Here is a 24,360-nt window from a genome sequence, read left to right as displayed (position 1 = left end):
ACTGGCAATCTAAGTTTTGGGTGTCTATAAAATGTACCGGTTATTAAATTCAAATGGAATCGGTCGTTAGATGGCTGATTACTATAGGTCCATCTAACTCATATTTAGCTAATTTAAACTTTAAAGAGCATATCCATGTAATTAAGCTAATATGCTCTTTAAAAAGCATAGCCACATAATATGATCTAGTGTTGTTGATTGTGCTTATTTTATTTCTTTAACTGTGTTATTTCCTAACATAGTTTGCATCTCGTTTTATTCCACAACTTCTCTATATCAGAAAAATATTGTGCATCAAATCATTAATACTCATATAATATGGTATTATGTGTAAAAAGTGATCATTATCATCATAGGCTGATCCAAACCACATCTAATGTTATAGACTCGTTACTCATATGTGAGTTGCTTGTAACAACGCAGGTACGTCACTTAAACCCTAGAAGAGAAGGGGACAATACTTTCAGCAGTTGTCGCCTACTTTTGGGGTCCTATCACCCTTGGGGGGGGGGGGGTTCCGCCTCCACAAAGGAGGCTCTTTTCTTCTTCATGAAGTTTTTTCACCCCACAGTAGTTTTTTTTTACCACAATAGGTGGTTTTGTTATCCAAATAAGTGAATTTTCTCCTTCCACAGTGATGGTTTTGTCTCACTTTTGTGAGAGTTTGTCTTTCTTCTTTTCTATTTAGCACCTTTGCCACTCACCACCACTTTTGCTGCTTCTTCATCCACCCTCTCAGTGGCAGAGGCAGGGGGTGACTTCCCCCTGCTTAGTCACCCTTAGTTTTTCAAATTTCTATAAAATAAAATAAAAAGGCTTAATTGCACTTTTGGTCCCCCAACTTTAGCCGTCTTGCGAAAATCGTCCCAAAACTTCAAAATTTGCAAAAAACCATCCCTGAAGTTTACACCCGGTTGCAAAATTGGTTTTCCGTTACACTTCCGTGAGAAATTAACGTTTTCTGGGTAAAAAAAAAATTAGAAACCCAGAAAATTCATAGAGTTTTCATCATCTTCAACAATCTTCATCATCAATTCATCATCTTCATTCAAAACCCAGAAAATCCCACAAATAAAAATTATCTCAACTTTTTTTTGAAACCACATGCTCTAAATCAAAATAATTCTGTTTAACAAGATTCAATGCAATTTACATGAAGATGTATGAAATGAACAAGCATAATCATGTTGAAGAGGCTTTTTATCCCTTTGTAATTTATGCTCCTTACTCTTACAAAGCTTGGTTAAACTTTCATCATGTCCTTCTTCCTCAACAAGAACCAAATAACACAAACCAAGCTTCTCTTCATCTTCCATCACCAACACCATTTGATCCTTCTTTCCATAGCCATGACTAACCACTATTTTTCACCTCATGAATCCATCTCCAAATAACCATTTCCTCAACCACATCAAACCAGAACCTCCCATTTCAACACCTCTTCTCCCTGTCAATCGCCACAACCATTCCCCAATCACCATAACCAGAAGGAAAAGATGAAAGGAAGAACAAAAACCCCAACATCACGCACCACACAGAACCCAAACCACCATGCTATTAAGCCACATCTTAAAAACCCCCAATTTTCCCTATCACACCAATCAGAGAAGAAGATGAAAGAAAACACCCCAACTGTCATAACTATCTCTCGGTCACCTTGGTTCTGATGTCTTCATCGTTTCCCTCTCCCCATCGCCGTAGCTAGCTCCATTGTCGCCGCAAGGGTCGCCCCAGCGCTCCATGGCATCGTCCTCACCGAGTCTCCATCGCCCCACCTCCTCGAACGCCGCCGCGTGTTCCAGCCGACTTCGTCGTCCCTCTCTCTCTATCTCTGTCGCCGTCCCTCTCTCTCTATCTCCGTCGTCGTCCCTCTCTCTCTATCTCCGCCGTCGGCTTCTCTCTCTCGCGTTTCTGAAGATCAGGTTTCTGAAGAACCCCGACCCCACCATCACCTGCAACCGATCGTAAGAAAGGCATCGCCATTGGCAAAGGATCTGGGTTCTTTTCGCGATTTGGGGTTGCTGGGTTTCGGAAGATAAAGAAGAAGATGTGGGAGGAAGATGAACGCGAGAAGAGAAGAGGAATGGGTGAGGAGAAGAGGAACAAAGAAGAGAAGAGAAGAAGAAGAAGAAGAAGAAGATGAACGCGATTGAGGGACAGAGAGGAGAGGCAGAAGAAGATCAGCAGAGGAGATGGGGAGAGGAGAAGCTGTGATGAACCCTAATCTTCAACTCCCTCTTGCTTACTAGGAAGATGAAGATCTGAAGAGCTTCCACTATTTTTTAATTTTTTTTCTCAATTTTTTTTCTTTATTTTTTAATTCATTTTTAACGGAATATTCTGTTAGTTTCTCACGGAAGTGTAACGGAAAACCAATTTTACAACCAGGTGTAAACTTCAGGGATGGTTTTTGCTAATTTTGAAGTTTGGGGATGATTTTCGCAGGAAGGCCAAAGTTGGGGGACCAAAAGTGCAATTAAGTCAAATAAAAATTGAAGCAGTAGCAGAGGTGAGAGGCCAGAGAGTACAACTCTTGCACCTTGAGAAGAGGAGAGTGGCAACTTGCGTTTGGAGCTAGTGGGGCTGGTGCGAAGTTTCTACTGTGGCTATGTGAGACACCATCCTTGGAGAACCTAGGGAAGTGATGCTCTTGTATCTGTCCCTCTCTCAATTCTATTTTTACTCACCTCTCCACACTATTGTTCCGAGGCTATTCAAAATCTTCTTCACGTGACAAATAGCAGACAAGGATTAACAAGGGTATAAACCCTTCAATTGAGAAAGTGGGCAACGACTCACAACTTGTTCAATTCTTATTTCTTTTTCTTTTTAATATATATAGAAGGTGTTCTGATTGGCAGAAGGGTGATACAACAAAAGTGTTATGATTTGGGTGAAATTGAGTTATGATAAATACATATCTTTACTCATTTTCTATCTTCATTTTCTATCTATTTCTCTATTTTTTATCAATCAAATTACCTATCACATCTTTATTTTCTCTCTCCTTTTTTTCCTATCACTCTCTTCTTCCACCTCTCCACACCTAAAAAATGAGGTGTGAAGATATAATTATTCGGGTGAAATTGCAGTGTGTGGATCTTGTCTCTGAACTGATAATAGTAGTATTTTTTCTAGTGTTTTACTTTCTCCGTTGCTTGTTCAGTGTACCCTTTAGGTGAGGTTTATTATATTTTTATCCTCCTTGCACTCAAACTGATCTTATATTTCTTATACTTATATAAAATATTTCTTGCACTCAAACTAATTTTTTTTTATCACCAAAATACTGATAAAGATTTTTCCTCGTTGTTTGTACTGCTTGGGAACTAAACCCTCATGATTCAATCGTAGTAAAGCAGATACGGGTTTATCGTCCTCAAGGATTGTGTGAACATCGGTTCCACCAGTTAAATATTGATTCAAGCAAATTGAAAGGTGATTGATAAAATTGTTTTTGTGATTTTCAATATAAGAAAAGCGGTAAAAGAAGGTTTACAGAGATAACAAAGAAGAACACGTAGTCAGAAATGCATTCACCTAATCCTCTGACTGCTTTGAACATAAACACTTATGTAAATGTTCATTTCACTTACGATGTCAAGAGCTATCCACCTAACTATCCCTAGCCTAGGTGAATCTATCAGTTGGAATTTCTAGACGTAATCCCTTACCATCTAGAAAACCAAAAGGAACAGTAAAACTCAAATTTTCTCTCAAAGTCATTCCCAATAAAAAATTTATCATAAGACAAGGTACCCTAGGCTTGCGAATCTTCGTTGTCACCCCAGAAACTCCTGTTAGAACTCAAAACCCCACCTGTCTCGTGGAAGCCCACTATTGTTCCTACCTAAGATAATCTCACCATAAGACAACTAGTTCATTGAGTGGTTTCTCTCTTGAACCGGATCCTCAATTATCTCCCGATCTCATGCTAGTCCATAGAAATCTAACACAAATCAATGATACCTGAAGTGTAGAAAGCAAAACTTTAACACACGGCGTGACCTAAGACATAGACATTCTACTTTCATTGATCTAAGCATACACCAACTCATATCAAACTCTCGATCTATTTATAAATTAGTGAAGCTCTTTTGATTATCAATTGATTGGTTAGAAGCATGAAGTACAAAGAGAAACACCATACATGAAAGATTTCCATTTACATCAATAATTGAGTTTACACCAATCAAAGAACTAAGCTATAACATTCTAGATACAAAAATAGACAAGAACATATACAAGAGATAAGAAAGGAACATATGAAACCTGAAGAACGGAGACGAATCCACGACGATGGAAACTTTCTCAAGCTTTCCATAGCCACCAAGAGATTGTCACCATGCTCCAAAGCTCCACTCCATCAATTCCTAGCCCAGGGATCCTTCCTCCATGAAGCCAAGCCTCCTCTGAATGTTTTAGGGAGGAAAAATTGTGAAGAATGGAAGAGATCCCGAGAAAAATCGTGTTCTGGCCTTTTATAAGGGTCCAAGACGGTTTGGCTCGCTTAAGCGAGCCTTAGATTCGCTTAAGCGAGAGCCTTTTCTTAACTCTGAAGTACTCTGCTTGCTTAAGCGAGCATAAGTCTCGCTTAAGCGAGAGTTCACTTTCCTTCTATGCCACTGAATGGTTTGCTAAGCGAGAAAGAATTCGGCTTAAGCGAGAATGTCTTCCATAATTGATACCCTCTGCCATATAATTTTGCTTAAGCGAGTAAACATTTGGCTTAAGCGAAATTCTTCACTTCTTGGCCTTTTGACATCTTGTGGCACATATCTTCATCGATTTTCACCTATCATTGAAAACAAAAGATTAAATGTGAAAAATATAATATTTACTCTATTTCTATACTAAAATTGAAAACAAAAGATTTTCTTACTAAATCAACTACTTATGGGGATAAAATAATCAACAATGCAAGCATATAGGTCAAATAAGTGCTTAAAATGATATTTAAAAACACGTAAAATCAACACTTATCAAATACATAGATTTTTTTTGGCACATTCTTTATTTGATAAAAATTGAAATTTTCTTATAAATTATATTCATTTAAATCTTAGTCCCCCCTTCTAAAATTTCTTCTTCTGCCCCTGCACCCTCTCTATTGTCGCCGTCGCTGCCACACCTCTGTCCACTCTCTGTCACCTCTGCAAGCTTCATTGTTGTGTCCTCTGACCACCCTTTACTATGTGTATGGTGGGCTGTTGGTTGTTTTTTCTAAATTTGTTTCGGCTTCTCTTGTAGTTGTCTCTTGCATAGCTCCGACAGAGTCGGTTAGGTCTCAAAGATGAAGAAGCGACATGTAAAAGGTTTCATCGAAGAGCTTTGGTTTCGTTGTTAAATTTGGTGTTCTAGGGGTTTGTTGGGTAATCCGCAAGTGCACAGATTTTTCCCGATTTAAATTATCGAACCATAGGAATTGTGAGTGAAGGAATTCAGTTTTAACTTTGAAAAACAAAAACTATAAAAACCAGATTTTGAGATTTGTCGTTTGTTGCGATAAAACGTCGAAGTAACAATGATGAAATAAAGAAATCAGATATGGAAATGCCTTGGATTTTTGCTTGACTAATCAATTTAAGAAAACATATTCTAATCATGTGAAAAACTGAGTCTCTCCTTGATGCTCTAATCTAAACAACTACCTATTGATGCCTCGCATAGATAATACTCTCAAATCAAAAGATAAGCACAATTTCTTGCCAACTTAAATGTTTGTTCGAGGCTTTAATCATGCAATTTCATATCAACAAACTTCAACCCTTTCTCTATTCCTAACAGGAGCATAGAAGAGGTAATCCCAAAACAAGTCCCTAGTCTACAACTTAACTTCCGTTCTAATTGTAGAAAAGCATAAGGCAACTAAGCATTCAAGTTTTGAATTGAAATAATAGGAATGGGATTCAAGGATAAACTCAGGAACACATGAACAAAAATATGAATTATAACTTAAACTTCATAAGTATTACAAAAACCCAAAGCATAAAGAAACTAGCCAAACATGGCTATGGAATCCATACAAGTAATGAAAAAGAACCTGAGCTACAAAACCTGGAAACCTCCCACAAGCATCAAAGAGTATCAGTTTCTAAGTTATTGAAAAATGACAAAGTCCTCCAAAACAAAACAACTAAAAGCTATTTATAGCAAAACTAGGCGAGACTGGGCGCTTGAGCGCCCCGCTAGATATGGGCGCTCAAGCGCCAGCTCACAATCCAAAACTGCCAGAGTATCTATTCTAAGGGCGCTCGAGCGCCAGCCTCCAAAATCCAACTCCTGAAGCCACTGTAGGTCAGGGCGCTCGAGCGCTATTTAAGCCCGCTTGAGCGCAAAATGGACGCAGCTAATCTTTATTCTTGCCTTCTTCAATGCTTCCTTTAAGCCTCCAAGCTCCTTGATCTTCCCTCTTCCATCAGTTTTTCTGAGCTTCACATTAAAAGCACTCGGTAAAAATATTAGAATATCAAGCAACTATTCACACAAAAGCCCCAAAACCCATGATAATTAACTAAAGACCCAAAACTATGCCAAAATATGAAAAAGGTCCCCAAAGAACCACTAAATTACCTAAAACATGCAAATGCACAAATAAAGGGAAAAAATGCATGAAAAAGTATGAAACACTACATGAGACAAAGAAAAATGCTAGAAAGTGTAAGACCCAAGTTTTTAAGCTTAGAATAAGTGGAAGAGATTTCCATTTACGATTAGGCTTGATGTATTGTGAAAGGAAACCTGAACAAGAGTTTACCAAATGAAATAAATTTATGAAGGAGAAAGTTCAGGAAAAGTCAAAGGATCGTATCGAAGTCGATAAAAGTTATAGCACGATCGTTATACGCTTAGACCTAGGTCAGAAACCCTAGTATATAGCTAATTTTCACTTTTAGGCACGATGGCAGTTAATTCCAAAAATCTTCAGAGAAATGTTAGAACTTCTCTTTTTCCATATATCACAATCGTTTCGAGGCGAAACTCTAGGATCTACGAACGTCCGATTCCAATCATCGAAAGTTTGCCGAAACCGAATCCCTGGTATTTCAAAACCCTAGAATCACCCGACTATGGGGACTTTATCTATTCAGAGCTTCAAATTAATATTCTACACGCGTACACCTATTTCTCTTGATGATTTCAATCTTTCTTCCGAAGGAAGTTTTCTATTCCGACATTCGATGCAAAAAGCAACTTATCGGGTAAAATAGTTTTACACCGACTTTGCACCGACTTTGCACCGACTTTGCATTAGTTGCCAAAAATACAAGGAGACATCTTCTTAGCTTAGGAATTCCTTTGCCAAACCTATCTTAGAATTCATGGAGAATGATGCCGGAAAAATCAGATTCGCGAAACTTTCATTTTCCCGCGAATTACCATTTTCTATATATAGCAAGCAAGTGAGAAGAAATCACAAAACTCCACCATTTTCTACCCAAGGAGGCCGCGAGTTTGCTAAGGAGAGGAGGAGAAGAGATTTTGTTCAATCCTTACTTGATCGTTGATTAATCAGTTGCTGCTTCAAGGTTTCGAGGTATAGTCGCTAATCCTTACCTCTGATCGCTTTTTCCATAGCTTTTCTGTAGAGTTTTCTGAGCGGATAGTTTATGGGTTTTTGTAAAACTATCCTGAATCTTTCATTTCTGATTCTAAACCTCTTCTATATGTGCCCAAGATCACTTCTGCCGGGTTAGATTTTCCGTTATGTCGCCGGATTTCCGCCGGAATCAATTCTAGCCTAAAATACCCATTTATGTAGTTTTTGAGTAAAGTTCCAACCTTTAGGCTGTAAACCATCGCCTTAGCTTAGTGCTAGTAGGATTAGTTGTCATAAACGTCGTTGGTGACGTCCCTGCAAAATTTTATTTTTGGGATTTCAGTTTTGAAAATCCTAAGTTAAAAATCATGACCAAAATACCCCTGCGACAGTTTTTGATCCGATAATTTTTCCGAGTTCAGAATACCCTTAGTTACGGCTTATGAAAGCATAGGAACCAAGTTTGATCGAAGAAAAATCGAGCCCCATAATTGCACAAAGTGGCCGTGAGCTATTAGAGGGAGAGGAGGAAATTTCCTTTTCCGAAAACTTGTCTTTTCGCGCTAGATTATCGTACCTTAGAGTATAGATTACTTCGAGTAACCTTAGTAAGTATCGATAGCTTAGTTTTCGATAGATTCTGATAGTATTTCTGTGACTTTGCTTTAAAGGAACTTTTGAGGAATTTCCTGAGGAGCAACGCTTTGCTTGTGAGGAAGAGTTAGAAGATAATCCTGGAGAATCTGCAGGTGAGGGCTTCTCACTGAATCTCTAGTTAATGCTTAGGGTCGATGTTTCGACATTGTTTACTGTTTATGCACTGAGATTGTGTGTGAGTGAAAATGTTTTCTGAGGCTTCGGCTGACAATGTAGATGATTCATCTACTGAATATTTTTGAAGATTGACTTACATGCTATGTGCTATGTGGGTAATCTAGGATGTGTGGTGCATGCTTTATATGCTAAGTGCTAAGTGTTTATGATGCGATTTATTGATATATGACATGTTGTTGATTGTGATGATTTAATTATGCTCTGTACTGGAATCTGAGATTCTGAATGGTGAGAATAGCGGGCAGGTCATGCCGATTTTATTTTGAGAGTTTGGAGAAAGTTTGATAGGACGAACGAGGTTCGGGCCTTAATTTTGTTTAGTGGATCGAGACCTCCTCTGGAAGCGACTTGGGATTGGGAGATCCTGCAAATGTATAAGACTTGCGATAAGACAAAAGGGAATCTATTTTATAAAGAAAATTCATAAGACCTTAAATAACCTCAAAATCTTTAATTAATGATAACAACCTCGAAGGAAGGCATTGGAAGTCAAATCATAGTTTTGGAAAAGCGAGGAGTGTCGTCGGATCCAAGTGTTGAGGAGTTTGGTAAGTTCTGAGTATGTTGGTACTCCTTCGCTCGTTGAGCAGTTTGATAGCCATCCAAGGGATGAGCCGAGAAGCTTCACTGAGGCGTGAGACCTTGTGAATGCGGGATACTCCACTGAGGCGTGAGACCTTGTGGAAAGCATGGAACTCCACTGAGGCGTGAGACTTCGTGAGAGCATTGGTGACCCGAAGAGTCATCGTGAGTGGTTGCACCCATGCATATACGCGATGAAGTGCCAAGCAGAGTACTTCGGTATAGCAGGAATTAACGATCAGCCATGCAGAGTTGGATCGGTCCTGACTATACCTGGCACAACAGGAGGTAACGATCATCCATGTAGAGTTGTATCGTGCCTGTTGATGTTCGGCATAGCAAGCAGAAATGGTCAAACCATGTAGAGTTTGTACCGTCTTGACTATAGCCAAAGGTGATAAGTGACGCCCGAGCAGAAATGGTTAAACACGAGGCTAGTGTTACGACCGTCTCGAGGTGCCCAGCCTATAAGTGGCAATACCTTTGGTTTGTCCCGTCGCCAAGCAGAGTGACGTTGTTGTTTTGTTCCGTCGCCAAGCAGAGTGACGTTGTTGTTTTGTCCCGTCGCCAAGCAGAGTGACGTTGTCGTTTTGTTCCGTCGTCAAGCAGAGTGACGTTATTCGGGTTTTATGCTGATCTGACTACATGATGAGTGTGTTTGATACTTGTTAGTTCTACTTGATGCATGTTAACTGTGATTTACAGTCGTTATATTCTTTGTGGAAATATGCAACCCTAGGATGTTATCCCTAGTTATAAGCCTAAGTGGCTATTATCTTATTTATATTTATTGGTGCTATTATTTACATAATTCTTTGGAGTTGACCCTCGCGTCTTCTGTGTGTGCTTTGGCGAACAAACGCCCTTTGTCAGATGTCTTTGGCGGGCTGATTCATGATGGTTCATCCTTCGGGAGGAACTAGGGTTGAGATGCAGAAACTGGAGCGTATCGCGGTAGCGAGAGGAGGACGGATGGTGTACATAGACTAGGTCGTTCTGGTTTCAGATTCGGGCGACGATCATGCTAGCATGTAGGTGTTAGTGCTGGTGTGAGCTCCTCGAGATGGGATTAGTGTAGGAGTAGAGTCTTAGCTCTGAACATCATTTGTTTTCTTTGGGGACAGGGTAGTTTCCCACCTATAGCTTTTTGTGTGGTTCTTTACGAGAATCACAGAGAGTTGGTTGGACTTAGGAGGTCTTGCTTCAGGCCGATGGGCCAGCTTATTCTCAGTTTTGAGGGATGGTGTTGCGGACACTTGACCTTTCTTGCGGATTGTACCTCTTGCCTTCGGGCGTTACACTTTTCTTTCCGTCACTAGAGGTTTACTCGTGACGAGGTTACTACTACAGCGGGGGCTGTTTATATATTGTATATTAGTTCTGATTATTGTTATTGTTGGGTTTTATTTAATTCCGTCTTGTCTTAGTTATTATAATCGAAGGGAAAATATTCACGTTTTTCCGCATTAAGTTTATTTTGGTTACTAAAGTGACGCCACCGAAATCGGGGTGTTACAGAAAGAAGAAAAGAAAAGGCCCGAAAAAAGTAGGACTAAAACAGGGTTATCAGGGTTTTGTATGACTTTTAAGGTTTTTTACTTCATGTATTTAGCTGGTGTGTCAACTAAGTGAGCATGTTTTGTTCTTAATTTACCTAACTATTAACATTGCAATATCGCTCCTTGAAATTTTTAATCTCACATGATGTAAGTGTCGTTAGACAACTCATTTAGGTGTTTATCTAAACATTTTTAACAAAACAAATGTACATGTGAATTGCTTGTTAAAATGGCAAAGGAGGGGCAGGGTTAATGGTTGGTTGGGTAGTTTCCTTCAACACTTAAGTGGCATTCACCACTGGCCATCTAAGTTTTGGGTGTGTTATAAAATGTACCGGTTAAATTCAAATGCAATCGGTTGTTAGTTAGCTGATTACTATAGTTGCATCTAACTCATATTAAGCTACTTTAAACTTTAACGAGCTCGTAGGGTTGAATCCAAGAAATTCAATATTCTATCACTATTCATAAGTAGAGCTTCATAGGATTCAATCTAAAAGATTTTTTTTTTTTTGTATTAATCATGTCAAAGATGAAAAGAGGGGCTTAATAATTTTATTTTCTTGGATAATGATTATGCAATAAGATGTTAACCTCCAAAGTGTTATTCTCAATTCCTAATAAAAAAATCTGCTTCTGAAAATATATTTCTTTCATTTGTTGGGCACATATCTCATAATTAAATGATAACAAGCTATGTCAAATATCTAGGAAAAAGAAACTTGTGTAAAATGTAATGCGACATCAATTGTTTTTTATCAAAAAAAAAAGACATCAATTGTTTAAACACAAAGCAGAAAAACAGGGCTCATTAGAAGCTCAACATTTCGGTATAAGAAATATGAATAATAAATAGAAGATGTGATTCAATAGCTCATGCTTGGTCATTCCAGAGATCATTAAGTTGAGGTTTGGTTGGTCCAGGAATCAAACGGTTCTGCTTGATTTGATCTATTTTTTCATGATCTTCCTTCGTCAGTGCCCAATCAAAGATTTGCAGATTCTGGTTCATCCTATCTTTATCATAACTCTTTGCCACAAAAGTGACTCCTTGTTCACACAACCATCTTAGACTGACTTGGGCTATAGACTTGCCATGAGCATCTGCAATCTCTTTCAGCATATCATTCTCCATAACTTCATTTGACCCCCTGCTTGCCCCTTTCCTCAGAGGTGAGAAGGCAGTCATGACAATTCCATTCGTGTTGCAAAACTCTCTTAGTTCCTTCTGTTGCCAAGCAAGGTTAATCTCCACCTATATAAGTTCATTTGAGTTAAAATTAATCCCATGATCATTTACATGAAGAACACACCATCAAATTCATTCAAGGAAAAAAACACACACACACACATGTGTGAGATACTTAATTGGTCAATTAATTACCTGATTCACAGCAGGAGGAACGGTGGTAACAGTCAACAGATTTTGAAGCTTTTCAACAGAGAAGTTGCTGACTCCAATAGCTCTGGTGAGGCCAAGTTTGAGGCCTTCTTCCATGGATTCCCAAACACCCTTCACATCAAATGGCAAGAGTTCCTCTACAGCAATTGGAAATGAAAACTTTCCTGGTTGAGAAGTGAGGGGCCAATGGATCAGGTACAGGTCTAAGTACTCCAGCTGAAGAGTTCTGCACAAAATAAGCAAGGACCACACACATATATAAGCTTCATTAATCAATGTGAGACTCTTAGTCAGGTACATGTCGATCTAGACTCGCACTTGCATTAACAATAATATTTACATATTTGATATTACTTACTTGAGTGATTTGCGCAAAGCAGAAAGAACAAGATGAGGATGGTTTTCAGTGACCCAAAGCTTGGAAGTGACGAAGAGGTCTTCTCTTTTGGCTAGACCAAGGTCAAGTGCTTCCTTCAAAGCTTCTCCAAGAGCCTGCTCTGAGCCATATGCCGCGGCCGTGTCGAAGTGTCTATAGCCCTGCTTGATGGCTTCTATGATGGCGTTTCTTGTGCCTTTCTTGCAGGTGAAGTCAGGGGCTGAGCCCATGCCAATCACCGGCATCCTCTGTTTACCAGAAGTGTTGGGAAGCACCATTGTTGGGATTTCAACAGCACCCATTTTGGCTTTGGTGTAATCTGGATTCTGGAAGGATTCTAAAAAGGTTCAAGTCTATTAAGTGTAGAGACTTGAGAATGAGAGTGTGAGACTATGAGAGTGTTAATATTTCAGCTGTGTTTGATGGATTGAAATAAGAATGTTGCAACTTTTATAACGAAAATCGGTACATGCATCCCTTTGGTCTAATTTGGAAGTTCGTACTACTTGCAAGGAAAGTGTTGGTGAGTTTGTATACATGTGTGCAATTTGTCCAATTTTCGTGGTAATCACCACCCCACCGTTTTGTCTATATCTGACCACTTTTCAATTTCTTTTCTTGCTGTAACAAAATTACAATCACTAGTTAAATTTCTCTTCTGTAGTATATTGAATCTTTTATAGGACATTCAAAACTTTTTCAATTTTCAATTTTTAAGTTTTAATTCTTATTTTTAGATTCAAGTTTCATCAATAATTTTCTTTAACTGTAATTAATATTTTTGATACAAATTTAAATTATTATTTTAATTATTTAATAATTATTATTTTTGAATATTAATTAATATAAAAATTCATTATTTAAATTAAACTTAATTATTTCCAATTTCTTTAAAATTCAACTTATATTCTTTTTCCAAATTTTGATTAAATGTATCATCGTTAATTTTTTTAAAAGCAAAATTATATTAATATAATGAAGAGGAAATTGACAAGATACACAACCCTCCTCAAAGGGATTAAAAGCTAGCAAAGCCAGAAAGCAATTAGAGAAAACGAATACCTAGACAAAAGCCCCAACACCGACAAAGCGCCCCAAAAAGAGAAAACTTCAACAAGAGAGAAAATAGCCCAAGACAACCAAGGAAGAAAAACCAAAAAGGGAAAAGAAGGAAATATGCAACAATGCAACCCCATAAAAGCCTAACAAAACCCCAAAAGAGACCTGCCAACACTACAAAACCTGCTAGGAATCATTGTATAGCCTCGGATGGTTAACAACAAGATGGGCGGCCATGCACTGAATGGCTTCCTCCTTAGAACCGACGAGACATTTACCTGTATGGAAATTAAAAAGTCTCTACGAGCTCTCGTCAAAGCACGATCAGAACTGCGCGCTTCAGGGAGTATTAGAGAAGAGCCTCTTTCAGGCAAAACCTCGACCACGGAAACTCGGCTACCTCTTCAGTGGAAGCTCCTATGACCTGCATCTTACCTATTGCAAAGACCTTCCTAGACCGGCTTCTTCTTCGCTGCTCAGTTACCAAAGCCACCTTGAACACCTCCAAATCCTCGCCACCACTGCCGCTAATCTGATTAAAGGAAAAGCAAGAAGCCCCCAAACAAGAGCCAGCGATTACCAACCTCAATTCAAGAAAAGAGCCTCGGTGGGGTATCGCCCCTCTCTATCAAGCCCATAAACCGCACCGCCCAGGCATCCAGATGCGAGGATCTATGGAAAAAGGACCTCCGTCAGACAACAAAAGAAAGAAACGCCCTATGTTAAGTTCAAACGATAGTTATATCATTTATCATATTTTGAATGATAACAATTTTCAAGAGTATAAGTGATGTGATTAAATATAACATGTTAATTATGTTTCAGGAAATCACACTTATGCCCCTCATATCTTGTCGTCTCTTATTCAAAGGAGAAGGCTACCTAAGAAGACGATCAACCAAAGAGGAGAAAGGACAAAAACATCAAAGGAAGACGAGACAAGTGAAAGAAGTCAAACATGCCACATCGTCTAAGCAAGAAGAGAAAAGAAGAGACAAAGCTACAAGGAAGACTATACAAGCAAAGGAATGTCAACCCTGCTAGATCGTCTGACCAAAGAAAAGAAAAGGATGATCAAAGCTACAAGGCAACCACATTAGCAAGGAAATGTCAAATCCGCTAGTCCACCTAAACAGAAGAAAATCAAGATAAACAGTCTGAGCAAAAAGAGTTAAATCATCAGAATCATATGAAGAAGAAGACAAAGCTTCAAGTCAACTTGGCAAGATCAAGCGAAGCTGTCATATCGTTTGAGAAGACCACACTCAACATCTACATACATCGTCTATCTCAAGGAAGATCATGGAAAGCAATGTATAGATAAAAGAACGCCATAGTCAAATGGAAATCTCTCTGAAATTCTTGAGGAGAAAAGTCAAGTGCAAAGGAATCACGTGATACTCTACAAAGCACGTTGATTAAGGAAATAAGTACAACGATGTCACCATCAAAGTTTCCTCATTCTCCCTCAAGCAAGAATTGAAGAAATGGAGTAAAGCTTTTTGTCTACGCCAACAAGCATCTATCTTATTCAGGTGACACAAGACAATCCATTTCTGAAGAAGAAGATTTGGTCAAAAGCTATCAATCACATTCTGCATGACCAATACAAGAAGAAGAAGAAGAAAGATGAGCCCATCAAAATCATCGTCTAAAGCTTAGAAGTACGATGGAAGAAGAACTTCTGAAAGAAACAACGTCTATCATGAAATGAAGTCTACAACTTAAGAAAGAAAGAAAGAAGAATGAGCTTCACAGTTAGATCATCTGAAAGAAAGTAGAATAACTGAAGCATGAAACATCGTTTGAAGAATAGAAGAATGATTAAGAAAGACTGTCTGAAGTAAAAGGAAGGCGACAGAAGTAGAAGGATAATATGGAGAAGTATTCAATCTTACACTCAACGAAATCTACAAAGTCAAACCAAGTACACTTCTCGTTGAAGAAAAAGCCAAGAAAGCTTTGGACTGAAGTTTCAAAGACTAAGTCTCATGATCTGACACAATGCTATGTTGAAGATAAAGGAACCGTGGTTTCATTTTCAAATTGTCATATTTGTACACCAACGGATAGAAGTTCAGACCTATGCTACCTGCTAGATGACAAAATACATCTTTTCGGCCAAATGTCTCAATCAAACAATACTACGCATCTGACGCAAGTACATTTTGTATTGTTTGATCTAATGGCTAGAATCTTCATGAAGAACAAGCTCCAAAGGCTATAATCTATCTCATTGAAGATTAAGAAGTATAAAGGAAATAAGTGAAGACTTGAAGACTAAGGTGTTTAGCTCATCAAAAAAAGCTTATGGGTACACAACAAGCTTGTGCTTAAGAAAATAAAGTCCACAACTTCAGAAGTCGATGATACACTCAAATGAATAGCTCTTAATCATCGTCTGCTTCAACATGGAGAGTAGATTTTCTTAAGAGTCAAATCATCTTTAACTCTCTCATGTAATAGAACATAAAGTATACACTTAGAGTCAAATCTGACAAAAACATACTTTATAGTTCATAAGGTTAAATATATCTACCATCACTCTATCTAGAAAGACTTTTGTAGATGAAATGATCTTGAGAAAGATTGTTCAAAGATAAGTCATTTAAACTTGTTGTAAAGGAGGAGTCTTGATAATACTTAGTGAGGAAGAGTCCTACTAATACTTGTATTGCCTCGAGAGGCAACATCCAAAGAATACTCAGCAATGCCTGAAGAAGCAGTGGAAAAATAATACTTGGTCTGCCTGAAGAGGCAGGGACAAAGAATACTTGTTTTGCCTGAAGAGGTAGGGGTCAAATAATACTTGTAAGGAGAAGTCATTGATACTTGAGCTTAGTGAAATCTTGGTATAGCCAAGGACTGGATGTAGCCCTATCGTTCAGGGGGTGAACCAGGATAAAAATGATGGCGTTCATTGACTCCTTCCCTACTCACACTATTCCGATGCACCAAACGATCCCAACAAAGATGATGAATCTCTTAATTGTTTGGAAATCCAAGTTTTTGGATGACACAATTCAAACCCCCATTTTCCTGTGCTACTTTGATCAACTTCACCCTAGTGAGCCCCGAAATCATCATATCTTCATCAGCTGAAACGCCCCGCTGAACCTTCACCACCCTAGCTGATGGCCTGCTATCCTCGACCATAGACGCATGATAAGCGCATAATTGATGTACTTTATGTGTGTCTTTCTAAGCTTAATTATATTCATTTTTTGCTTAATTTTTATGACATAAGCTTCATTATATTCATTTTTTGCTTAATTTTTATGACTTAGCCATGTTTTGACCATTGGTGCTTATATGGATTATTCATAGAAAAGTGTTTAATTATTTCTTTTCAGCTTTTATGTCTCTTTGCCATAGAACAGGTTGAATAGGAAGCTACATATATTCAAATAGGGCTTATAATATGTCGTTGGAAAGATAACTCGGAGACTTTTAACTTTCTTGTTCAGAAAAATTGTAGAATCATTCTCTAACTTGGTCTGAATTGCCTTGCAAAGTTGTTGTCGCTAATCCTGCGAGTCTGGAACAGCCTGCACTAAAACGATCATATCTTCGGTTACAAAAATCCGAAATAGGATTTGATTGAAGGCCCGCGAAGCTGGCTTAAAGAGCTACAACTTTCATGAATATATATTTTGAAGATTTGGCCTTCTTGAGGGACCCACGAATGCCTCAGTGTTCAACAGCTTACTCCTTTATGTGAGCCCGATTTTGTGAAGATTCAGAAAAAAATTTAAATAACAAGGGATTGTAACTTGATGGACAAGTTGATCTATTAGTATAAATAGGCTAGTTGAGGCTCTTGTTGGACACTTCATCTCACTTTTCTTTTCTAATCCTTAGTTTAGTTATTTTTCTTATGGCTTGCTACACTTTTCTTTTAGTCTTAGGGTTCTTAATTATCATGTGTTTAATTCCTCTTTTTATTCAAAGTTGATTTATGATCTTTACTCATGCTTGAATATGCATGTTTCTTCCTCCTAAGAAAGCGAATTGTATTTCATCAATCACCTTAGACAGCACCTTTCAGTCTTGAAGCCAAGATTTTGGAAATGACTTTGTACATGCACCCAACTAAGGAGATGGGCCTAAAGTCATTTAGGTTCTTAGGGGTCTCAATTTTTAGGATCAAAGCAATAAAAGAAGCCTTGCTACCCTTCGGCATACCCCCCGAACAAAGAAATCGTTTTTTTTAGTAACCTAACAAATAAATCGTTAAGACCTTCTTAAAATCATTGTTGAGCAGCTGCTAGAACTCCTTTATATCCTTCAGGACTAAAGTTGCATTCAGCACTGGTAGTCTAGTTTTGGGTGTGTTATAAAATGCACCGTTATTAAATTCAAATGCAATCGGTTATTAGTGAGCTGATTACTATAGTTGAATCAAACACATATTAAGCTACTTTAAACTTTAAAGAGCTCGTAGGGCTGAATCTAAGAAATTCAATATTCTATCAATATTCATAATTAGAACTTCATAGGATTCTGTCTAAAAGATGATTCTTTTTTTGTTAATCTTGTCAAAGATGAAAAGAAGGGCTTAATAATTTTATTTTCTTGGATAATGATTATGCAAGAAGATGTTAACCACCAAAGGGTTATTCTCAATTCTTAATAAAAAAAAAACTGCTTCTCAAAATATATTTCTTTCATTTGTTGCGCACATCTCATAAGTAAATGATAACAACCTATATCAAATATCTAGGAAAAAGAAACTTGTGTAAAATGTAATGCGACATCAATTGTTTAAACACAAAGCAGAAAAACAGAGCTGATTATATGCTCTACATTTCAGTATAAGAAATATGAATAATAAATAGAAGAACTGATTCAATAGCTTATGCTTGGTCATTCCAGAGATCATTGAGTTGAGGTTTGGTTGGTCCAGGAATCAAACGGTTCTGCTTGATTTGATCTATTTTTTCATGATCTTCCTTCGTCAATGCCCAATCAAATATTTGCAGATTCTGGTTCATCCTCTCTTTATCATAGCTCTTTGCCACAAAAGTAACTCCTTGTTCACACAACCATCGTAGACTGACTTGGGCTATAGACTTGCCATGAGCCTTTGCAATCTCTTTCAGCATATTATTCTCCATAACTTCATTTGGTCCCCTACTTGACCCTTTCCTCAGAGGTGAGAAGGCAGTCATGACTATTCCATTGGCGTTGCAGAACTCTCTTAATTTCTTTTGTTGCCAAGCAAGGTTAATCTCCACCTATATAAATTTATTTGAGTTAGCATTAATCTCATGACCATTCACATGAAGAACACCATCACATGAAGAACACCATCACATTCATTCAGGAAATAAAATAACACACATGGGTGAGATACTTGGTCGATTACCTGATTCACAGCAGGAGGAATGGTGGCAACAGTCAACAGATTTTGAAGCTTTTCAATTGAGAAGTTGCTGACTCCAATAGCTCGGGTGAGCCCAAGTTTGAGGCCTTCTTCCATGGATTCCCAAACACCCTTCACATCAAATGGCAAGAGTTCCTCAACAGCAATTGGAAATGAAAACTTTCCTGGTTGAGAAGTGAGGGGCCAGTGGATCAGGTATAGGTCCAAGTACTCCAGCTGAAGAGTTCTGCACAAAATAAGCAAGGACCGCACACATATATTATATATATAAGCTTCATTAATCAATGTGGGACTCTTAATCAGGTACATGTCTAAGTATTTTATTACATTGCCTTTATCTTACACATTTTTAATTAATGTGAGACTTCAGACTTGCACTTTCATTGACAATAGTAATATTTACATATTTGATATTACTTACTTGAGTGATTTGCGCAAAGCAGAAAGAACAAGATGAGGATGGTTTTCAGTGACCCAAAGCTTGGAAGTGACGAAGAGATCTTCTCTCTTGACAAGACCAAGGTCAAGTGCTTCCTTCAAAGCTTCTCCAAGAGCCTGCTCTGAGCCATATGCGGCGGCCGTGTCGAAGTGTCTGTAGCCCTGCTTGATGGCTTCTATGATGGCGTCTCTTGTGTCTTTCTTACAGGTGAAGTCAGGGGCTGAGCCCATGCCAATCACCGGCATCCTCTGTTTACCAGAAGTGTTGGGAAGCACCATCGTTGGGATTTCAACAGAACCCATATTGGCTTGGTGTAATCTGGGAGGATACTAAAAAAGGTTCAAGTTTGTTTAGTGTAGAGACTTGAGAATGAGACTATGAGAGTGTTCGAAATTCTGCTGTGGTTGATGGATTTTGCTAAGGATGTTGCAACCTTTTTATAACAAAAATCGGTACATGCATTACTTTGGTCTATTTTGGAAGCTCGTACTACTTGCAAGTTGCAAGGAATGTGTTGGTGAGTTCGTAGTATGTGGTAGCTGGCTAGGCTTGCTTTCTCTCTGACCATTTTGTCAAATTTTCGTGGGAATACTTTGACCATTTTTCGTTATTTTATATGTTGCACGCTTACTCACCCGGCCGGGAGTAATGATATATACCCACCTCATTTTTTAAACACTTCATTTCCACCTTTTTTTTATTTCTATTTCTCTCATCTTATCATCTATCACATCTCATATTTTCTCTCTCTTACTTTTTCTTTTCTTCTTATCTCTCTCACCATTCCACCTCTCCACCTCAAAAGAGAGGTGTGGATGAAACATTACTCAGCCGCCAGCATTCACCATTTTGTCTATACCTTTGATTGAAAGGTTCGTATACCTGACTCCTCTCCAATTTCTGTTTTTGCCGCAACAGATTACAATTAATTGCTAAATTTCTCTTTTGTATCTTTTGTTAAATCATTTTAAAGCAACTTATCCACATTATAATAACTATATCTTCCCACCTCATTTTTTTTTTAGAGTGGAGAGCAGAAGAGAGATAAGAAGAAATGAGAGAAAAAAATAAAAATGTAATAGATGATTTGATTGACAAATGAGAGAAAAATAAAATTTTACTACGTATAGGTCGAAATCATTGTATTACTTAATTACTAGATATAAAACCCGTGCGTTGCACGGGTATTGGTTTTAGAATATTTATCAACATTATATAAAAATTATGATAGTTTAAATAAAAATAAGAAATAGATATTAAATATTTTTTACTTATAAATTATAATAAAATAAAATAATTGTGTTAAAACATTTTATAATGAGTATTAGAGTTTTCTTTGTGTAAATAAGTAATACTATTCAAATTTAATAATTAACATTGAAATGATTTTAACAATTTAGAAATGTATATATTTAATCATACAATAAATTATGAAGTGAATTTAAAATATTTTAAATTCATTAATAAGTTTTAATATCACCAAATAAATTATAAGAACATTTTCTTATACGTTTTATCAACAATTAATTAACTTTAACTTTGATAATTACAATAAATTATAGTTTTAATAGTCGAAAATATTATTTAGTAAATTTTTTTTATCTGTAATTTTTGTTTCTCTGTTATGCTTCTTTAAGTTGATTTTTTTACTAATATATAATAGATCAAAAATTATATTTAAATAAATTTCTTTAAAAAACACACACACGTCATACTTAATAATGTTAATTTAAAAAAAAAATTAAAATTATTTATTAATAAATTATAGCGGCATTTTTGAATTTTAAAACTATTTTTATAAATTTTTCATTAATAAAATTAATTAATTTTAAGTATAAATAAAGTTTTCCATATAAAAATATTATTTAATAAAAGTTTATTCTAAAAATATCATCTTGTGTATACTCTATACACTTTTAATGTATATAAAAGACTATTCTAAATTACTTAAATAATTATACTATATAAATTTTTTATGTATGTAAAATAAAACAAAACAACATTATAGTCAATATTAAACAACACATGTAACTATTAAAAAAATTCTAAGTATATCTTTACGAAAAGAATTTAATCATTTACTAATTATGATATTTCATATATTTATTTTATATAAAATATATTACTCTATATAAATTTAATTATTTTCTCAACTTGAGGTCAATAATTAATATTTTAACTACATATATAAATTTATTTTAGCTTTTAATTAAATGTATAGGAAATGAAGATAAATAAGTTTATAAATATATTATTTAATGTTGTCAAAAAAAAATGTTGGTAGTTCAATAGTTTTTGACATTACAATTTATTCAGTTTTAATTTTATTATTTAATATATTTATTGGAAATGAAATTCTTTATTTTTAATGTATTTTAATATAGAGGTAGGAATTACTTGATGTATTTAATGCAAAAAAACTCAAGTCTCCTTTACATATATACTAGAAATTAAACTCGTGCGTTGCACGGGTTTATTTTCAAGTTATGTGTCCATTATTTGTAAAAATAATTTATGTAATATGAAAAATAATTGAATAGTAGATAATTAAGAATATGATAAACATATGTAATGTAATTACATTAATGAAGCTCAATAAAAAAAAATATTGTACACTAATTTTTTAGTTATTTTTTTGTATAAACATTTGGTATCGGTCACCCTTTGGATATACCGACAGATTCGAGATTTAGTCACAATTAAGACTCATCATCCCTCCCGCAGAGTATATTGTGTGGGGATCGAATCCGAGAACTCTTCACACACACTCAGTCTGAGTTGCCAACTGAGCTACCCCTCTTGGGTTAATTTTTTAGTATATTAAAGCACATATTTTATATTTTATGTTTCTTTAATAAAAATTATTTTCAATTTATTTGGTGATTATATGTTTAAATAGTAATGCACTCTCAATATTAAGTAAATGGATGAAAATATATAATTAGAGCTGAATACAGTGTTTGTATAAAATCACCTATAAAAATAAAAGATTTTTCTAAAGTGGTATTTATCTCTTACTTTCATGTTTTGGCCATGAAGTTAGTGTTTTCAGTTGAAACTTTATGGAAAGTGTGCTAATGAAAGTTTAATGTCGAAACATATTCTTAGTGACACATATAAAATTTATACTATTTATTGCATAATGAGTATTTAATTAATTAATATGCAGTTTGTAAGAGCATATATTTTTTAACTTAATTATGAATTAAGATAATAATTGTTCGATAAATTTTTATAGTTTTATAGAAAGTAAAATATTATAAAACCTCATAAGACGTACAATTTGAAAACACAAATCGTTCAACCTAATGAATGTTTATTACAATGGTTAAAATTAACTCTTTGGATCCCTGAGATTTCGTCCTTAAGAAATGCACTTTATGATAGACCTTTAACTTTCACTACACTTGAGTTGAACATGATTCTCTCAGTAGAGGATACATGTGGTTAACACAAATAAATTATAAGGACTTAGTTAAAAAAGATTTTTAAACTCGTGTAGCATAATAATCTGCAAAAGTGAAAGTTGGTTAAGAATGATTGTTAAATATTGTAGATATATCAAATATGATTTCATTTAGGAACTTTATTAAATACTTCATTGCATACTACATTTTGTCTATTGTACATGAGTGCAACAATGATAAACCTCATAGGAGGTTATAAACTCGTATTAAATATTATTAGAAAACATATTTTAAATCAAAATTATAATACCAAAAATTTTAAAATAAAAAAAATTTGACAAATAAATTTAATTAAGTTATTCTATTATTTTTTATAACTAACATGACATGCATAGAATATTAATTTAATATATATCTCCTAATTTAATTAACTTAGTTTTTAATATATTTAATTTATTTATCATCATATATGTAGTTAAATAGAAAAATTATTTTATGATAATTTTAACAGTCAATAATTATTTAATAAAATGTTTTTCTTAATTTTAAATCTATTTTATCTAAATTAATTAATTATAAATATTATTTATAATTAATTAATTTTAATTCTTAATATTTATCAACTCAAGTTATTTTTTAAAACTAAACTATTATTATTTAATATAGATATTTTTGTGAATTTTTAATGTAGGTAGTTGAATAGCTTTTGACAATACAATTATTTTTTCAGTTTTTAATCTTATTATTTAATATATTTATTACAAAGATAATTTGTTATTACTTAATGCATTATAATACATGCAATCTTTACTAATGTATTTAATGTAATGGTTCAAGTGTGCTTTACTTATATATATAGATATAGATTACTGTACTAGATTAAATTAATTCGAACGAAATTTTTCAGAATTTGATTTTGAATTACAAACTTCGATTCTTTTGTTCATTTCTTCTTCGTCGCTTAAAATTGGAAAATAGAAGAATTAAGTGAATCAAAAACCCAAAGGAGGTTCATGGCCAAGGGTAAAGATATCCGAATAATTGTTATTTTGAAATGTACCGGTTGTGATCAAAATAGTGATAATAAGGAATTCAACGATATTTCCAGATATATTACTCAAAGTATCGACACAATACGCCAGAAAATGAAAGTAGAAAATTGAATAAAGGTGTGTATGTATCATAACTCAATATTAAATTAGAGAACTCATCTTTAATATTTTATATTTTCTTTACTATGATATTGAACTTCACACGTATGAGTGTGAGAGTCTCTTGAATTAATTTTTTTTATTTAAATTGAAATTCATAACCATTAATTATTTTTTGTTCTAATTATGAATTGAATAAATTAATCGGTCAAATATTTAGTTTTAACTCAATTTATATTCTTTGTCTAAATTTGATTAAATTTATAATCATAGTTACAAAATAATATAATAGACTCTCAGGTAGGGATGTCAAAATTACCCATATTCGCGTAAAAATTCGCAGATAAAACCTGGTATGGGTAAAATTATCCGCACCCACGAGTATTTACATATTTATTTAATGGATATTTTCACTATCCATTTTTAATGGGGCGGGTATGGGTATTGATGTATTCATACCTATGGATACCCACCCGATATATAAAATATATATATATATATATATATAGAGAGAGAGAGAGAGAGAGAGAGAGAGAGAGAGAGAGAGAGAGAGAGAGAGAGAGAGAGAGAGAGAGAGAGAGAGAGAGAGAGAGAGAGAGAGAGAGAGAGAGAGAGAGAGAGAGAG

The 24,360-nt window shown here is 35.4% G+C and overlaps 2 protein-coding genes across 2 annotated transcripts; both read right to left on the bottom strand.

The window, feature by feature from the left end:
• Positions 1–11,181: 11,181 nt before the first annotated feature.
• LOC130713633 (NAD(P)H-dependent 6'-deoxychalcone synthase-like) lies at positions 11,182–12,725 on the bottom strand. Its single transcript, XM_057563414.1, has 3 exons — positions 12,276–12,725; positions 11,900–12,143; positions 11,182–11,770 (listed from the first exon to the last, which is right to left on the bottom strand). Exons 1-3 carry the CDS (start codon positions 12,593–12,595, stop codon positions 11,390–11,392), a joined length of 945 nt encoding a protein of 314 aa, XP_057419397.1. The 5' UTR covers positions 12,596–12,725; the 3' UTR covers positions 11,182–11,389.
• A 5,275-nt stretch (positions 12,726–18,000) lies between these two features.
• Positions 18,001–19,599, bottom strand: LOC130715981 (NAD(P)H-dependent 6'-deoxychalcone synthase-like). Its single transcript, XM_057566158.1, has 3 exons — positions 19,160–19,599; positions 18,721–18,964; positions 18,001–18,589 (listed from the first exon to the last, which is right to left on the bottom strand). Exons 1-3 carry the CDS (start codon positions 19,477–19,479, stop codon positions 18,209–18,211), a joined length of 945 nt encoding a protein of 314 aa, XP_057422141.1. The 5' UTR covers positions 19,480–19,599; the 3' UTR covers positions 18,001–18,208.
• Positions 19,600–24,360: the final 4,761 nt, after the last annotated feature.

This window comes from Lotus japonicus, chromosome 4, assembly GCF_012489685.1.
Source record: "Lotus japonicus ecotype B-129 chromosome 4, LjGifu_v1.2".
Lineage (NCBI taxonomy): Eukaryota > Viridiplantae > Streptophyta > Magnoliopsida > Fabales > Fabaceae > Lotus > Lotus japonicus.
The sequence above is the reverse complement of the archived record's forward strand: the minus strand, read 5'-3'. Positions and strand labels throughout refer to the sequence as shown.